The sequence below is a fragment of the Myotis myotis genome, unplaced genomic scaffold (assembly GCF_014108235.1).
Source record: "Myotis myotis isolate mMyoMyo1 unplaced genomic scaffold, mMyoMyo1.p scaffold_m19_p_1, whole genome shotgun sequence".
In the NCBI taxonomy this organism is placed as follows: Eukaryota; Metazoa; Chordata; class Mammalia; order Chiroptera; family Vespertilionidae; genus Myotis; species Myotis myotis.
This window is the reverse complement of record NW_023416313.1, coordinates 84,467,500-84,486,586: the sequence shown is the minus strand read 5'-3', so window position 1 is coordinate 84,486,586 and position 19,087 is coordinate 84,467,500. Positions and strand designations below refer to the sequence as shown.

At 41.4% G+C, this 19,087-nt stretch overlaps 1 protein-coding gene across 1 annotated transcript in view; it reads left to right on the top strand.

Annotated features, from left to right (window-relative positions):
- The first annotated feature begins 611 nt into the window (after positions 1-611).
- The window catches only part of EGF (epidermal growth factor), an 89,120-nt gene continuing 70,644 nt past the window's right edge, over positions 612-19,087 (top strand). The window contains exon 1 of the mRNA XM_036343242.1: positions 612-1,208. Within this exon, the coding sequence (XP_036199135.1) occupies positions 1,088-1,208 (121 nt within the window). The 5' untranslated portion in view covers positions 612-1,087. The remainder of the gene's footprint in view (positions 1,209-19,087) is intronic.

The following is a 19,087-nucleotide window of genomic DNA, read 5'->3' as shown; positions in this document are numbered from 1 at the left end:
CAGCCCACTCCTTTCCCTGCACTCCTGGCCCCGCGCGCTATTTGTTATGCTCCTGCTGAAAGGAGAGGTGCCTGTGCACACTGTCTCTCTTCATTTGGCTCCCGGGATTTCCCTTTGATTTGGAAAGAATGATCTTTCAAATTCCGCTATAAAATATACGGGAGAGAGAGAAAAAAAAGATGAGGCTCCAGGAAAGAGCACCGGTGTTGACATTTTGTTCAAAGAATGAGCTGAAGGTCACTTTTCGTTCGTGGTGCCCGAGTGAATGATCGATTGCTGTGAGACTGAATTATCAGCGGTGTTGCTCACTGCTGATTTATACGGCGTGGCTTAGCTTTGTCTTCATCCTTCAAGATAGTAAAACACAGCTAAGAGTCAGCAGGTACCTCCGAGACCCAGCAGCAGCCCCACCGCTCCCTAATTGCTCTCCCTGCTTCTGCCCAGAATATTTATGGTGAGTAGCCAGTTATCTCTTCTTTGGCAGCCGGCCCTGCTTTCCTGTCCTGTGGAATTGCCTGCATTCGCATTTGCAAACAGAGGCTCACTCAAGTGTCACTAAAGGAAGAGGAGGTGGAGCCAAAAGGGCTTTAAAAAGTAAAGAGGAGTCATTCTACTTCTCAACAAGAGAAACTGTACTTGGGGAGGAATCCGATCTCCATATTTCTTCTTTCAGCTTCATCAAGGGTCGTGGTTGGAACCTTCCATCAAGTCTTTTCTTTTTCTTTTTTTTCTCTCTCTCTCTCTCTGTAGCCCTTGCCCGTTGCTCTCTCTGCCTGTCACAGTCAAGTCAGCTGCAGGCCTCCACCGTGTGGCTGGGACATTGTGAAATGTGTCAGAAGGGTGTCAGGTATTTCTTGCTGGCTTCCCAAAAACGGAGATAAAGAAGTCTTTCCCGGGGTGCCCCTTTCAGGCTGCTTTTGGGCACTGTCTTGAGTTGAAGCAGAAGGAGGTGAAGGGCGACAGCAAAAGAGCCCGGGAGAAGATGCCCCGGGGCTGCCGGCCAGCGGGTGAGCACTCCTGGGGCAGACGTACCTGCCTCGCTATGCTCAGCCAAAGTCAAGTTAGTCTCTATTGACAGTTCAAGCCCATGAAGACCATGCTGCTCGTCCTTGTCACTCTGTTGCCGGTAGTTTTTAGTCTCCCAGCACTCCCTCCCTGGAACTGTCCTGAAGGCTCCCCCTCGGGCAATGGGAACTCCACGTGTGCGGGTAAGTAATTCCACTGAAAGGGATTCGCTTCTTCCTGGGAACTGCCCTCAGCTACCTATTCATTTCGTCTTGTAAAGTGGGGCTTTTTTTTTTTTTTTTCTGATTTGTCTTTGCGTGTGTACATTCGCTTAATTTTTGTTTTTTAACGCTTGCATAGTCTCTTACTGGCTGTTAGAGCTAATCTGCTACCGGCTGTACAAACTCCTGGTTCTCAAACTGTTCTTCCATGTGTGTCATTGTAAACTAGCTGAACATTTCACGTCTTTATTCTGACACGAGGAATAACTAAACGCTGAGTTGATCAGCTTTTTATTGGAAACTGGGGGAAAAGACAGCACTTTTTTGAAATTGACTCTAAGGCATAAGAAATTCTCTAATAACTTTGTGTATGAACTCAGAAGTTGCTTAAAATCCAGTGGAAAAAAATGGATGAGGATTGGGAACAAACGTGGTTCTATTATGAAAGCCAAGCTAAGTTTCACCTTACACCTCCCCCCTCCCCTCCCTCCCCACTCCTTCCGTTTCTGAATCTGACCGGCTCCAGGTTTTTAGTAACAGGTGCTTTGTAACTCTGTGAACTGCTAAGAAATGACAATATGCCGCATACCCCTCCCATAATAAATGGGTTTTTAATCTAAGAGAAGTGGGGTTTTACTGAATGCAAAATAGCAATCCTGCTTAAGGACATTGCCTGAAAAAAAACCTCTCTCTCTCTCTCTCTCTCTCTCTCTCTCTCTCTCTCTCTCTCTCTCCATTTTATTTTGCTCTTGGTTGGGTCTCCAACCTGCTGTTCAAACAAGGCAGCTACTTCCATCCATTATAGAACATGAACTACCCTGACGTTCCTTTCTTGTCATTTTGCCCTTTAGAGAAGGGATCTGGCTCTCAAAAAGAGATAAACTGAGGAAAACATAGTACAGATTGCAGGAGCGAGGTCTCTGGGAGACAGCACGGAGCAGTGGGAATTGAGAGCACAGTGCGGACGGAGCCAGTGCTGCCGCTGGCGGGGCTCCCGCCCTGGCTGCCTCATGAAGGAAGTTACCAGGAGATCAGGTGCTCTTGCTCTGGCCCGCAGGACTGACTCCAGGCCACACTCATTGTAACAGGGGAGCAGACCCTTAGGGTGTTGGAAGGAAGGAAGAAATTCTCACAATCTTTGTGACTCCAGCACCCAGAACATTTCTGCTTTCATGTTATGTATTCAGTCAAGTCTTGCTGAAGGAATGAGGAGTCTTTCCTTGACCTGCTGATCACAGAGTCCCAGAGAATAACAACAAAAGGGGGGGTGTCTTAAGACAAAAATGACCTCACAAGCGTGTTGCTCGGTTGTTGGAGGCAGAAGTGAAAGCTTTTGGACACAGTTGTACTGAAAAAACTGGAGCCTCCCTGGGGTGGGTGAATTGTCCCCAGAGTAGTTGGCAAATGACCAGAATAAGGTACTGCCATTTGCATGGGGCATGTGGGGAGATGGTGGGAGCCGGTCAAGAAGCAGAACTGGGGGGGGGGGGGAATCCCACAGAAATGAACTTTTACACATAGCTGTAGAGTCTCAGGGAGCCACCGATTCCAGCTAGCAAGTGAACTTGTGCTCCTCACCACCCCTGACAGTGGCTCAGAAGTGCCCTCTCGGGTCTGGATGCACCAAATCAACTTGAAGACAAGGACAGAGGCAAGGAGTTCAAGGGACTGTGTCGGGGTGGAGGGAACACAGGTTTTAGAAGCAAATACACCTCATTTCAAATCCATGCCACCTAGTTAATACTTGAGTTATATTGGAATATTGCAGGAAATATCCCACCCCTTTTCAGGATCGTTGTGCGGATCACATGAGATACCACATGAAACACACCTAACACAGAGGCCAGCAGGCGGTGCTCAATAAATGTCCTCTTGGCTCCCTGTCTTGGCGAAGTCTCTTTGATCAGATCACGCCCTGAGATGCCTCGTGTGGGCAGTGCAGGGACGTGGCACGGACCTCACATGGTGTGGACGCCATTATGCGACTCTGCCTCTTTGCTCCCTTGATCCCTCATGTCACTGGTTTAAACCCCCTACTTTACACTCCATGTCTCATGTTAGCTGATAACTGCCTGGATCACACTCTGTGTCCCCTGCATTTCAGAGGCTAGTGTTTCTCCTTTCTAAATAGATATCGTGCCATCATCTCCCTCCTCTCCCTCCCCCCGCCCCGAATTCTACTTGCCTTATTTCTTGTCCTTGGCATTCAGACAGACCACCCCTGGCCAGCCTGACCCAGCAGAAAGAATGCTTTGTGGTTTGACAAGATTCAGGTAACTTTAGGCAAGACTGTCACTCATGTGACTGCTAGCCACATAAACCAAGTGATAACACTGAATTGGATACTTTTCATTCCTCCCCTCCCCCGCTCCTCTTTTTTTTTTTAATTGACCGAGTATTCTGTTAGCTTCTATTTGAGCAACAGTAGGTAAGGATAGCAATAAAGAAAACTGCTGGCAAGCAAGCGGCTTCTGAACTTTCAAGCTTATTTGCCCTCTAGGAGAAATATCCGTTGAAAAAAGGAACTGTTCCTGTTTGCTGTCTGTACCTGCATTATTGAATGAACTTTCCTGGTAAAATAAAGGGTGAAGAAGAAGTATAAAATAAAGGTGAAGAAGAAGTACGAACGAGCCTCAGAGGGCTGGCTGCAGGAGGGATCTGGGGCACTCAGCCCACTGGGAGATCCCTTTTAGCAGTAAACAGTGAAATCACTGATTTCAGCACTGGCTAAGGCTTGGTCCGCTTCCCAGTCATGTGCAAACCCGAATAATTTCATGATCAGGATCTTTGTTTTTTCAGCCAGAGTTATGCAAAAGTTTATTGTTTTTCTTTTTAATCTAACTGCAAAGAAATTCTAGAAATGACCTTTTATGCACAGCACGGAAATGAAACTGTCCCCAAAGTACCCAGTGGTTTATGGTCTTTGAGGGATAATAGAGTTTAGTGGTAAAGAGCTTAAATTTTGGAGTCAGACCTGGGTTCAAATCCCAGTTTTGCTGCTTGCGAACCAGGTGTCTCATTTTCCTCACTGCAAAATGAAGATAATTACCCCCTTCTCCTAGGATTGTTGTCGGGATTGTGTTAGTGTATTTGCTTTTGATGTTGGCCACACATTAGAGTCACCAATATCCAGGTTACTGTCCAGTCCATCTGGGTCAGAGTCTCTTTTGGGGTGGAATTCAGGCATCCTTTTCTCTGAAACTCTCCCTTGGTGATTCTAATGGGCATGATGGGCAGCCTGGGTTTGAGCCACTAAGTTAATACATGTAGGGGGCATAAAACAGAGCCTGGTATGTAATAGGCACTCAGTAAGTCTTAGCTCCTATTGGTATTTTTATCATTGTTAAAATTATTTTTATCGGTGGTAACTGTACCAGTATTTTCTAAATGTGGCTCTGTTTCTTCTATAATAATTGAATTTTTTTTACCCCTGGAAAGCATCACATTGAAAAATCTGAGATGGTTTTACATGAAAAATTATAGTCAAGGTAATTTCAACATTCATAGCTTTTACTTTTGTAGCTAGAAGTAACATTTATTAAAAATACAAAAACATATCAAACTGCTTTGAGCAAGTGCCCTTGTGGTACTGCAGCTCCAGTGTTTCTTTCTGTGACACCACCTGATAAAAAATTCACTGGCTGAAAATTAAATATGCTTGTTAGATTTCCTATCAGTAACAATTTTATTTGACAACAACAAAAACAAGGAACTCAAAAGTGATAATTTAAATTTCATATATATTTTTCCTTATATTTTTATTGATTTCAAAGAGAAAGGGAGAGAAAGAGAGAAATAGAAACATCAATGATGAGAGAGAATTATTGATAGGCTGCCTCCTGCATGCCCCACACTGGAGATGGAGCCCACAACCCAGGCATGTGCCCTGACCAGGAATCAAACCTTGACCTCTTGGTTCAGAGGTCGATGCTCAACCACTGAGCCACGCCGGCCAGGCCTGGAACCAATTTCTTTAAGATTTTTTAAAGCTGCTGGCATTTAAAGGAACGATAAAATAAGTCTTTAAATGGATTTATATTTTGGGGCTAGTTGGGAGTTGTTCAAATATATAACATTCAATTTGGTAGTCGGAAGGTGAGAATTCTCTGTGTTCAGGGGAGAGCAAATGATTGTTTCCCATCAAAAGTAAATGAACTAGTCATTTGGTTTACAAATTGCCTGCATGAAAATCCTTTTGAAATAATTTCTTGTTTAGTCTGAATGTTTTCTGTTTTTTGACATCAGTAGTCTCCACACTCTATTCCATCTGTAAAAAAAATTAAAGTGTGGGCATATGCTCTCAATTTGTGTGTTTATCAGTTAGTTACGTGTCATATGTATACTACTACTATGAACATTATACTACACATATTTCTAATATTGTCTTTCCAAACAATAGTGACCTTCTTCCAGTCTGTAAGCGGTACACATCCTACTTGGATGAGACGGTTGTAGAGAAGTAATAAAATGATGGAATACATGCTTCATCTTTCTTAGCCCTTAGCTCCCTTCACTTAGGCATGAAGAGATAAGCAAAGGTTTACTTTTTTTTTCTTTTTTCAAGTAAAGGGGAGTTCTTTATAGAATGACTTCTCTCAGAGTGTATAATGGAAGAAATAAAAATGACTTTTCTCAGGGTGGATAATGGAAGGCATAAAAATGCACTGAGAGGCCACGCCTAAAGATAGGCTGGAGTGTCAGAAATTCCAAAACTCCATGGCCTGCTGGAGTGTCTGTATCTTAGGATTTTAAAATAAAAGCTAGTCTGTGCCTTCACCCCGTGTTCTGGGGAAACGCAGCGTGTCTCTCCTAAGACAGTGGGAGTGGTGATGTGGAAGGGAAGGAAGGCTCTTGTGTTCCTGCTGGCCCTTCCGCTGAATTATTGATCACTGTGCTCACCTCTCTCACGGGCTGTCCCTTTCCCACACCTCATAACCTCACGCCCGACGCCACCCTGTTTTACTTCTCGAAAGACCTGGTGCTATGACTGTGAGCGGACAGACTTTAACTGGAAGTTTGGGAGGGGGTGGGTCCTAGCCACATCCTGATCCAGCACATCAAACAGCTAAAACTATTTTCCATTCTTGTTCTTAAAAGTTAAGTGATTGTTCTTTGTGGGAAAACTTACCAGCCATCTCTCTCTTGGGTGCCAGCCCCTGCCATGTTGGCTGGCCTCGGCGAGGCTGGCCCACGCCCAGCCCTCTTTCTTGGGCCCCTTGGTCTGTTTCAGATGGCCTGCATTCCCACACAGAACATTTTAGCTTTTCTCCTCCTCCTCCTCCAATTCTGTTTTCCTGATAAGATCTTAGGCCTCCTTTTTAAAAATTAAAAACGAACAAACAAACAAAAAACTAAGATATTACTAAGTAGCATACTGAAGTGTTTTAATAAGCAAAACAGCAGTTTCTCAAAAGGAAAATTCTGGCCACAGGTTTTAAACCCATTTTTTCTTTTCTCTCTCCATAATGGGGGGATGTTAATTTTGAGACAGAAGCGAACCTTTTGGAAGGCAGGTTCCAGGTGGTGGGAATACTACCTGGAGAGGAGACTTTTCCTGTGTGCTCAGGCTAGGAAGGAATTCCATGGTTGGGGAGTGGCTTTCTTTGGCCTCATAAACACAAGTCAGAAGTGAGGCAGGACACTGATATCAAAATAGGCCGTTGTACTTTTGGTGTTGGCCAGTTACTGTAAGGTATTCCTATTATACCCATTCCTTAATGAGGGTCTTATTGAAAGTTAGAGGTTGATTTACTTGTGCTGAGGAAAGTGAGGAGGCTAGTCCCATGTTTCAGGTAAAATGGTACAATGAGTGGTAGGTAGGAGGGACTGAAGCATGGTGGTCTCACAGTGGGGTGGCCAGAGGTCAGATGAGAGGCACCAATGGGCGAGGATGAGGGAAGCAGAATGTGCCCCAGTCAGTGGCCAACTATTAGGAGTATTAATAGTTTGGACTCTGAATCACTTACCATATCTCCTCTCTTATTTTTTGTTATTAACTTATAGAGTTCATTGTACTACTTTATTTAGATCAGTGGTTCTCAACCTTCCTAGTGCCATGACCCTTTAATATAGTTCTTCATGTTGTGGTGACCCCCAACCATAAAATTATTTTCGTTGCTACTTCATAACTGTAATTTTGCTACTGTTATGAATCATAATGTAAATATCAGATATGCAGGATGTATTTTCATTGTTACAAATTGAACATAATTAAAGCATAGTGATTAATCACAAAAACAATACATGTAATTATATATGTGTTTTCCGATGGTCCTACGTGACGCCTGTGAAATGGTCGTTCGACCCCAAAGGCGTCTTGACCCACAGGTTGAGAACCGCTGATTTAGATTGATTTATATGTTGTCTTTTAATCCAGATAATTAAAAAAATCCAACATTAACCTTCAGACAAAAGGTAATTAAAATTTTTTACCTAGAAAATAAGCCTTCTACAATCTGTTCAACATTCTTAACTTTTTATCACTTTGATTATAGTGGAGAAAGCTAGGAGAAGAAACTAGTAACTTTCCAATATGTGTAAGTTGCCTGATCTAAGATATTTCAGCAATTATTTTAATGAGGTAGTTTTTGAAAACTTGTTATGAGCAAAAAAATTAGAGACTCAGTAAATAACCTCAACAGCTGGGAACTACTGCATTGGAGAGTTTTTTTCAGAATGTCCAGGTCAGTTTTAAAGAATGCACTTTCTTTCAAGGAATTTCTAAATATTTTTCAAGAAATTCTTAGCCCTAACCAGTTTGGCTCAGTGGATAAAGCATTGGCCTGCGGACTGAAGGGTCCCAAGTTCAATTCTGGTCAAAGGCATATACCTTGGTTGCGGGCACATCCACAGTAGGGGGTATGCAGGAGGCAGCTGATTGATGTTTCTAACTTTCTATCCCTCTCCCTTCCTCTCTGTAAAAAATCAATAACATATTTAAAAAGAAAAAAAAAAAGAAATTCTCAAATTCTATGAAGCAGCTTAATGTTGAGTTTAGTCTTTGTTATTACTCTGAATTTGAGAAATCCTAGAGCTAGGGAACAAAATGTGATTTTTATTATATGTTATATTTCCGAATGTTAGAATTAACTTTAAGAAGGAACCAGAAACAATAAAAAAATAACAAAAAAAAGCCTTGGCCATTGGAATGAAATCGTCCCCATTATCTTTCTTGACTTCAGGTGTACTTTTATCCAGAATGATAATTCTACTCATGAAGGAAGTATTACCTGGACATTAGGTGAACCAAGAATACAGTTTATCTTGTAGAGATTATATATTAACACTCAGGCTAGGAAGGAATTTCATGGTTGGGGGTGGCTTTCCTTGACCTTGTGGACACAAGTCAGAAGTGCGACAATAATGTTAATAAATAATGGCTTTGCATATGACCATTCCAGTCCCATCCCCAACTGTTGGATTTGCTGGGGACCACAACAAGATAATGACTGATTTCTGAGTTGTGTAGTAATGTTTTTGTCAATTGTAGAAAAAGAAAAACATTCATTAAATAGAAGGGACCTTTACACTATAGCTGAAAAGACATTTCTATTTTATTTTATACTAGAGGCCCGATGCATGAAATTCATGCAAGGGGCTTGGCCCTCGCAGCAGCCCCAGCTGCCTCAAGGTTCTACCCCCCATCCACTAGTTGTTCCAGAAGGTCATTCTGCCATCCGGTCTAATTAGCATATTAGCTCTTTATTATATACTAGAGGCCCAGTGCACGAAATTCGTGCACAGGGGGTCCCCTCAGCCCAGCCTGCACCCTCTCCAATCAGGACCCCTTAGGATCGGGCCTAAACCGGCAGTCAGACATTCCCCTCACAATCCAGGACCACTGGCTCCTAACTGCTCACCTGCCTGCCTGCCTGATTGCCCCTAACTGCCCCCCCAAGCCAGCCTGGTCACCTCCAACTGTCCCCCCTGCCGGCCTGGTCGTCCCATGCAGCCTGCTTTTCAGTCATTTGGTCACTTCTTATTACCCCCCCCCCCCCCCCCCCCGCCCGCCAGCCTGGTTGCCCCATGCAGCCCACTGCTCAGTCATTTGGTCATCCCGCAATAACCTCCCTGGTGGCCTGGTAGCCCCACGCAGCCTGTTCAGTCGTCCGTTCAGTTGTTTCTGTTGTGACATTCGCTTGGGCTTTTATTTAGATAGATGATGGCCAATGTTTCTAACCTTTGAAAGTAATTTTGGGATAATGCATGTAAATGGTTTTCTTTAGTAGGTTTTTTTTTCTTCACATCATCGTTCAAAGCTTGCCTTTGATGCTAGAAGCTAGTTAATGTATAGAAACTTCAGTCATTGTAGCCAAATCCACGGCAGACTCTTCTGCTGTCATCACCTCTTGACCTTCTTTCTGAGCCTGGAGCTTGAATTGGTGTGTGTGTCTGTTTTCACTTATGACCTTGATTTTCTGAATCTCCCAAACTTAGCCAACCTTACTAATGTCTCTCAGTGTCCAGGTTTTCCAAGTGGCTCTCGGTTACTTGTGCACTGCAATTGTGTGCGTGTGAAGGCATTTGAGAACCAGCAGACTTCTGTGACAGTGATTCATGGAATGCACTGATTTATTTGCAAAGCCCCCTGTCAGTGGCAGGAGAGAAAAGGCCTTTTCTCTGAAAGGCCTACCTTCTTCTTCCATTCAGATCAGCCTGTCATGGTGCTGCAGACCAGCTTTGTGTGTAGTATGTGGATTTCATCCTGAGGTGGTTCTTTTTGTGGGTAGATGGTTGCTAAGATACAGACAGTTCTAATAACATCATGGCAGCTGCCTTGTTCTTCAGCACATGGTGCATCAGTGGAGCAATAGTGTTTTATTTCATTCACTTCAACACTATTGTGGTTAACATTTCTAAAGCTTGAAGAGGATCTTTCTTCTTTCATAGGCTCCAACAGTTCAAAGATGGAAGATCAATCAAACTTAACACTGTCATAATATATGGCTGCTGACACCAATCCTGTGAATTTTGGGTCCTTCCCTTATGAGACTTAAAAACAGGCCCAGAAACAGGAGCTGCCAGGGACCTTCTGCCTCCCTCTGAAGCATACAAGTATCCTGCTTATTGTAGAATTTTCAATACAAGAGAATTTACACTCTCTTGTTGTGCAGGGAAATTGCGAAGGCTACTGTCACTGACGTTAATTTACCCAGCAGGTGGAGATGTATAACTTTTAGATTCAAGCAACATTGTTGAGAATTTTAAAAACCCCAAGTGGGTGAAAAAGCTTAGGTTTGAAAATAGATCTTAAAAATTGACTGAAACTTTTATATTTCTTGAGTAGTCTAATGAATCATGGTAAAGGTTACATGTAAGAGGGGGAAAAGGTATATGACAAAAATTTTCCATCTAGAATCTCAGTCCATTTAAAGTGCACCCAACAATGTCCAAGAGAGAATGATAGGTGACTATCTTTCAATATTGATATACAGGGGTGGGCAAAAGTAAGTTAATAATAATAATAATAATAAATAATATAATGTTTATTAAATAAATAATAAAACAAGAATAAACTATGTTTTGCGTACTCACAACTGTAAACCTACTTTTGCCAACCCCTGTATTATCTTCTGGAACAAAAAGCTACACCGAAGCACACTGTGAATGGAGGTCCCCCTTTAACATAAGCTGTGTTGATGCATATGCAATGACCAGGTTCTATTATTTCCATCAGGATGAAATGTCATTTTTGAAGCAAAGGATAAGTTTGCCATTTTGGAAACAAAGGGTAAATTTTAAACAGAATAAATAGTGGTTTGCGCTTGACATAAGTTGATTGATCTTGTCATGGGAAAAAGTGGAGCCGTTTTGGGTAAGTGGTTCTAGTGTCACATTTACTTGTCACCTTAACTTTAAATGAAAGAGTTCTCTCACCCTTAGCCGATGCACTATGCCCAGCAGGTTGTGCTAGGCCTCAGCTTTTTAAATTAATAAGGTCCAATTCGATAGCTGATATGAGCTGCTAGTACTTGCCTCAGAGGAATGTTATGAAGACTACATAAATTAATTCATATAAAGGGCTTAGAATCGTACCTGACATAGTGAGTTCCCGGTACATATGAGCTGTTACTCTCTACCAAATTCCATAAGCTGAGACGTTACTGACACCTTTGCTTTGTGTAATTTTTCTAAGCTTATTTTTCAAATTTTCAGTGATGCTTAGAGAAACTAAGGTGGGTTTCTTGGAATCAGTCCAGTGTTAACAATCATCTTACTCAGGGTGTTCTCTGTGACTTATTATCCTTGATGATAAACTATGGCATGACAGCTTCACTTAATTATTTTTTCTAAGTAATTATTTTTACTATTTGTCACATTTGCTCTCAACATTTCAAGAAAATTTTGGGAAGTGGTTTTTCTTGATATTTATATAGCTATATATACAGCTGGGGCCCAGAATTCAGCACTGGTCAGGGTGGGATTAATGAGAACAATGGATTTGGATTCAGAATACATCTAGACTCCAACAATTCTTAATTTTTCTGTCTATTTGTCTAGGAACACTCAGAATCTGGCATTTATAGGCAAATATTTATTTGTTTAGCCTTTCAATTTGATCAACATTATTGTAAAGTTAGTAAAAGGAGGAGATGATTGTGTTAGTTATAAAGGAGACTCAGATAAAATTTTGAACCTCTAAATTTTTTTACAGATTTAACAAATTATTAATTTTTTAGACTTCCTTCAAAGAGCCGAGCTTTTAGTGTCATGTGGAGGGGGTTGTTTGTTTTACATTATTGTTTTATTTCCTGTAGCCGAGCGCATATTGACCCTATTGATTTGGTATTTGAAGTTTAGAAAAGCAGAGAGAAGGAAACATTTCACAGACAATGGGAGTTAGGGTAAATAACATCTACTTACGAATTTACCATAAGCCTGGGCTTCTTTACAAAATGCTGCAAACCAGGAAACTATTGAATTCTGTAAGTCAGGCAGGATAGGAATTGAACTGGTAAGTGTTAGATTGAAAGGACTTTCAAGGTCATCTAACCCACTGCCTCATGCCACAGAGGACAGGCTGAGATCCAGGGAGAAGAAATAAGTCATCAGGATCCTATGGGGCCTAGAACTCGGGACCCTGGACGCACACATGCCACCTCCCACGACTGAATGTGGAGAGCCCACCAATGTAATGATTAGTCCTTTCTACCGAAAAGTATTAATGATGTTACATTGGAAAAGTCTCTTACTATATCGAGTTCCTTATGTTGAAAGGACCTTGTAAGAAGGACTGAGACTTTCTTTTCTACAAATTATACCGATAAATTAATTCAAATAAATTAAACAAGTTTTATTCAACATCAGTTATGTGTTTGGGCTTGCAGTGGTGACATTACTGACCCAGATGCCCATGGTATCCTGAGGGGACAGGCAGGTTCCCAGCCCAGAGGCCCAGGTGTGGGGTGTGCTGCAGTTTACCTGCTGACTTATGAACCGTGCTAGTTGGATTTATCAAAACTAACTCTTACAAAACCCAAAATGTGGCTTAAAAGCCTTCTTGCAAAGGCACCAAAGATTGCAGCTAATACTGTAATGCAAGCCCAAGAGACTAATGAGGAATGGAAGGCACTGACCCTGCATAGGAGGTAAAAACAATGTCAATCTCATAAGGAGACATATGTATACTTTCAACAAAAAAGATTTAAAAACAAAACAATTCCAACTCTTTAGAGTTAAACAAATAAATAAATAAATAGCAGAAATTAAGAAGACAGCCTTAAAAATGCACTTATGTTTATTAGTAGTAATAATGAACCTCACAACAAGTGTAAAATTTGCCTTATATGTTAGTTAATCTATTATAATAAAAGCATAATATGCTAATTAGACTGGATGTCCTTCTGGACATCCTTCCAGATGACCTTCCGGATGAAGCTGGGGCTGTGAGGGAATGCTGGGGTGCAACCCCAGCAGGTCCAGGGGTCCCCAAAGGTGTAGACGGAGTCAGCGAAGAAGGAATGACATGGAGACAGCGTTCAGTTGATGAGCAGCCTAGCCAGGATCTCTAGCCAATTTCTGGGCAGGATCTCCAGCGAAGTTCTGGTTAGGATCTCCAGCCAGGTTCTGTGTCCATGTTCTCTTGCTAGGTTCTCCAGCCAGGTTCTCCAGGTTCTCCAGCCAGGTTCTGTAGCCATGTTCCCTCGCTAGGTTCTGTCCAGGTTCTCCAGCCAGGTTCGGTCACCAGGTTCTAGTCAGGTTCTCTTGCCATGTTCTATCCAGGTTCTATAGCCAGGTTCTGTCTCTAGGTTCTGTGTAGGTTCTGTGTCTAGGTTCTGTCTTCTAAGTTCTGTCTCTTGTTGTCTTGTTACATCTGTATTTATACCAGTTGATTCAATCCTATCAATCTCTATTCCAAAGGTTAGGGCATTTCTTATCTCCATTCCAGGGAGTAAAGATTATGTAGCTTAAGCATGATTGTTCGTAGTTAAAGTGATTAATTACCCGCCTGGCACTTAGTTAAGGGGTTTTATTCCCTCCCTAACTTCAGGGGAAAATCCCTACCTGGGGAAACAACCTTTTTCAGAGAGGTGTCCTTGGTTAAAACACATAGTGCCAAGAAGGTGAGCAAACATATTAAGAACAGTATGCCATATATGCCAGGTCCCTTGAAACAGCAAGCAGCAAGGATGGACCGGCTCCCGGCAAGGGAAGCCCGGTTCCCAGGTGCCAGAGGGAAGCTGGTGCTGGCAGCTGGGGAAAGGAAGGCCTACTCTTGCATGAATTTCATGCATCAGGCCTCTAGTGCTAATTAAAGCCATTAGGACAAATAAGTTGTTTAAAAATAAGTATCTAGAATGTGAAAACAACTTTTATGATTTTTACAGTTGTGTTCAAAATTAAGACATTTAAGACTATGTTTACTATGATAAAAAGTTAGAAGGCTCTCTTTAGGTTTCTGAAGCAAAAATGGAAAAGCCTTATACTATTGGCAAAATATGTGTTCCTCATGCTTCCTGCTGGGGTAAAGCATAACTAAGAGAATATATGGAAAACCATATGGCAGTAGATTAAAATGTGTTCTTTTGTTAGCAAATACTATTGAAAATGTCACAGAAAGCATTACTAACATTTTGAAGAAATAAGTATTAGAAGAATTACATAGGTGAGTGAAAGTAAAGGTGTTTCTAATATATCTCAGTTTATGGTATTTTCTAGAAACTAATCATTAACATTAATGAGAGCTCACTATATGTGAGGGAAAATTCTAAGCACTTGACATAAATTGATTTATTTAATCTACATAACAATCCTACGAGGTTAGTACTACATCATCTCCATTTTAAAGATGAAGAAACTGATGCACAGAGAGTTAAGTATGAGGTGAGGGTCTGTAGGGAAAGGGAAAAAACCCTTTCCCTCCTCTGGTTCCTTTGGCTGGTTTATAACCAACTTGATGTGAGATAGATTTACAGGAGAAAATAAAATGTAATTGTCCTTGCACAGGAACCCCGTGCACATGAGAGGTTTGGAGAGAGAAGGTTAAAATGAGATATGTATGACGTTCTGAGCTAGGGATGAGGTAAGTCACCCTGGGCTCAGAGGGTAATTGCAAGATGATAAGTTGAGCAGACGTTCAGGAATTAGTAGTTTGCCCTGCCATACAGAGGGGTCAAAAAAGTTATTTATGATCGTCTCTTACTATGGGCAAGGCCCCGGATTCAAATTCTTTTAGAAAGTTAAGAAGAAGCAGTTTCACCTGAGCTGCAGGGTTTTAGTTGCCTTTAGCTCAGACATAATGTGCACACCACGGAGACCCGTCTTGGGGTGACTCGCTCTGAACCCCCCCCAGTCATCAGCTAATAAGTAGTAACGTCAGTAAAGAGTCAACATGGTATTCTGTGTCCAGTGCCTGTGATCTTAGCCACTCTTGTATTTGCCTGTGATAATGTTCATTAGCCAAACAAACAAACGCATAAGAGAGGAAATTTTCTCTGTGATCACTGACTTCTTTACATATTAACATATGTATTATGAAGCAAAAACAGTGCCAGTGGTGGTGGAGCCACTGCATTTACTGACACATCAACAGATGAGTTCCCAATGGGCCCTGGGCTGCAGTTCTCAGAGTCTTGCAGGGAGGCAGTGTAGGAAACAAGTTGAAACTGGGGGTGCACCAAGTGCAATGGGATGTATTGATGTCATTACTTCTATAAAAACAAGAATAGATTTGATTCTTTATAATACTTTATATTGGATGGGGAATAGCCATGAAAATATTTGTCCTACATGCTTCCCACAGAGTATCTTGAATCAAATGTCACAAAGTTTCCTTCTTAAAAAAGAAGTGTTTCAAGTGTTTGGACCTTTTCTGTGATAACAAATGGGTGTCATTAGTATGCAATTCGAAAAATAACTAGAGCAATGGAACTTTCTCCAACTTAAAGGTGACATTCTAACGGGTGAGAAAGTGGCTGCTGATTGTAAGATTTGTGTGTGAAGAGAACAGTTGGAAAACAGATGTTGGAAAAGTGTCCATTGTTAGGAGATTAGGTTGTTGAACAAAGTCAACATGTCACCTATTAAAAACTCTCGTGTCTGTCAGCAAAATTTTCCAAACCATTTTTAAAAAACTTCCAAGTAAAGAATTTTTGTCCCCTTTAATCTATTTAAAAATATACATACAACACTGGTTGATTTGCATTTACTGATTAAAATTTAGGAAGAAGGAAATTTGCTAGTTTAATCCAACAAAATTTGTGAATAATTGATGGGTGTAATTAAAAATTATATTCTGTGATTTTTGTACATACAGCCAGTGAAGCATTTCTTTCATTTGATGCAGATACAATTGTGAAATATCTTTTTTTTTTTTTGTCTATGACATCCATCAATGACTAAATATCAAAACATATGGAACTTTCAACCAAATTTTTAAGTTCCTATGTCAACTTCAATCTTTTCAATAAATGGAAACTAATCTGAAGGTAGTGCATAATCTCAATTTTTGACATGCAGAGGAACTTTTGGGGTTATGGGACATGTCCAGCTGGAGACACCCAGCAGAGAGTAGAAAATATAATGGCCAAACTCAGAAGACAGATTTCTGAGTCTTGCCATGTGTGTGTGTGTGTGTGTGTGTGTGTGTGTGTGTGTGTGTGATCTGGAAAAACTTTTCTAATATTTTAAGGTTGGCAAACGTACTTTAGTCTAGTGGCAATACTCTTTACATAAAATTGAGCATAATTTATACCGACAAGGAGAGGAATATTTAAACATGTTTACTGAAGATGAAAAATGATCTATAGCACAGGTACCTTAAAACATGGCTGACTGTTCTGCAAAACTGCATTATTATGAGTTATTTTAAAAAGTTCGCCGAAACCGGTTTGGCTCAGTGGATAGAGCGTCAGCCTGTGGACTGAAAGGTCCCAGGTTCGATTCCGGTCAAGGGCATGTACCTGGGTTGTGGGCACATCCCCAGTGGGAGATGTGCAGGAGGCAGCTGATCGATGTTTCTCTCTCATCGATGTTTCTGACTTTCTATCTCTCTCCCTTCCTCTCTGTAAAAAATCAATAAAATATATTTAAAAAATAAATAAATAAAAAATAAAAAGTTCTACTGAACTGTGGTATTAGCTAAGAGATAGATACATAAATTAATGGAATGGACTAAAATGTCCAGAAATGAACTTATACAAATATGGTCATTTGATCTTTGATGAAGGTGCAAAAGCAATTTAATGAAGAAAGGATAGTCTTTTCAATAAATGATATTGAATCAATTAGACATCCATGAGTAAAATAATGAACCTCAACTTAAACTGCACACCTTATACAAAGACGAACTCAAAATGGGTCATAGATCTAAATCGAATATGTGAAAATGTAAAACTTTTAGAAGAAAACACAAAAGAAATATTTGTGTCCTAGAGTTAAGGAAAGAGTTCGTAGGAATGACACCAAAAATATGATATACAGAAAAATTGATAAATTGTACCTCATCAAAATGAAAACTTTTGCTCTGCCAAAGGCAATGTTGAGAGGATAAAAAGCCGTGCTGTACTGCATGTCGGAAGAAAACATTTGCAAATGGCATATCTAACAAAGGAATTGTATCCAAAATATATATTTTTTAAATCCTTTCAAATGCAACAACCAGAAAATGAATAACCTAGTTAAAAGTGGGGAAGGATTTTAATGCATAATCCACCAAAGAGGATATAAGGGTGGTGAATGAGTCTATGGGAAGATGCTGAGCATTATTAACTGTTGGAGGTTGGATATGGCCCCCAAATATGTTTAAGTCTATGTTCCTGGAACCTATCAATGTTGCCTTACACGACAAAAGGGACTTCCCAAATGTGAACTGAGATGGAATGATTAATCTGGATTATCCAGGTGGATCCTAAATGTCCCTACAGTAGTAAGAGGGAGGCAATAAGATCAAAGAAGGAAGAAGGTGAGGGAAGCAGAGAGAGATTTGAAGATGATAAGCTGCTGGCTTTGAAGATAGAGAAAGGGGCCATGAGTCAAGAGATGCATGTAATACATTTTATTTGGGATGCAATATATCATGGACTTAGATATGAAATGGTCTAGGTCCGTGGTCGGCGAGCCGAGGTTTGCCTAGCCGCAGTTTGCCGACCACTGGTCTAGGTGATATAATGATAGGAATCCATTTAGAGAGGCCCACTTTCTAATCCGTTCTTAAAACATGGGTGCAGAGGATTGGCCTTAGGGTGAATATCCCTAGAATAGTGTTTCCTGAAGTGAGTTCCTTGATACAATTGAACAAGACGCGGAACAGTAAGAATTCCAGATGAATTCAGTGTGTGAAAAGCAGCGAGGTGTTTAAAGGTTAGAATCTGTGATCAGAAAGACAGGACTTCACACCCCCAATCTGTTATTTATTGGCCATGAGACTGTGACATTAACTGCTCTAAACTTCAGTTTCTTCTCCTGTAAAATGAAGATGCGGAGGGCCCCTATCGCCTACAGTGTTACCCAATGAAATGAAATAATGCTTTCAATGTGTGACCCCAGAGATAACACACAGATGTTGGCTATTATTCTTCTGGTCCTGTTCACCACCTACCTTCTTGGAGAATCAAAACGTGTAAGAGCACTTAAAGCCTCTGAGAAGCCCTGTTGAAAAACACAATTGTGCAGAACCTGCTCGTCTCAGGTACTGTCCCGAGGACCTGGGGGCAGGCCTCTTCTTAGGCTGGATGGTGAGAATGCAGTTGATAATGAGGGGCAGGTAAGGGCTATTTCTGCTTGAATGGCACATTTCTACCACACAGGGACTAGGGTGGCAATCCTCATTCACAATTTTCAGGAAGCAAAATTGAGCTCCAGAGCTTGCCTTCCAGCAGTAAGATTTAAACTTACATTTCCTGGCTCCCCGTCTGAATGTACTATTCCTGAGTCACCTGGCTTCTGTCTCGCCTGCTGTGATTGTGACACTAGTGAATAAGCTGAGAAGAAAGGAATGGTTGCTCAAGAAGTAAATGTGCGCCCTTTTAAATATCACAATTGAAAGAAGAAATGGGGATGGTCTTTTAGAGTGAACTAAAACTGTCTGTACTTCATAAAACCCAAGACACCATTCAGGTCAGCCCCTTGGGAGGTAGTAATTCCTGACTCCCTCAGGGCCTTGGAGGGACAGCATGAGGAAGCATCTGGCTTTTTTCCATCAGGCCCATCCATTTAGATCTATTTGTTTTTCCCTCCATGGGGTCATTGACTCCTGAAGGTCCAGAGCTCTCTTTGCACCATCTTTGTCCCATGAGCCTTCAGTCTGTCTCCAAATTCAGAGCAGGAACCCGTGCTGGTGAGGGCAGCTGGCAGTGCTGGCCTGAGAGAGGACTAGGATTTCTTGTTCATCTGGGTGCCAGCGTCATTAACGTGTTAACTAG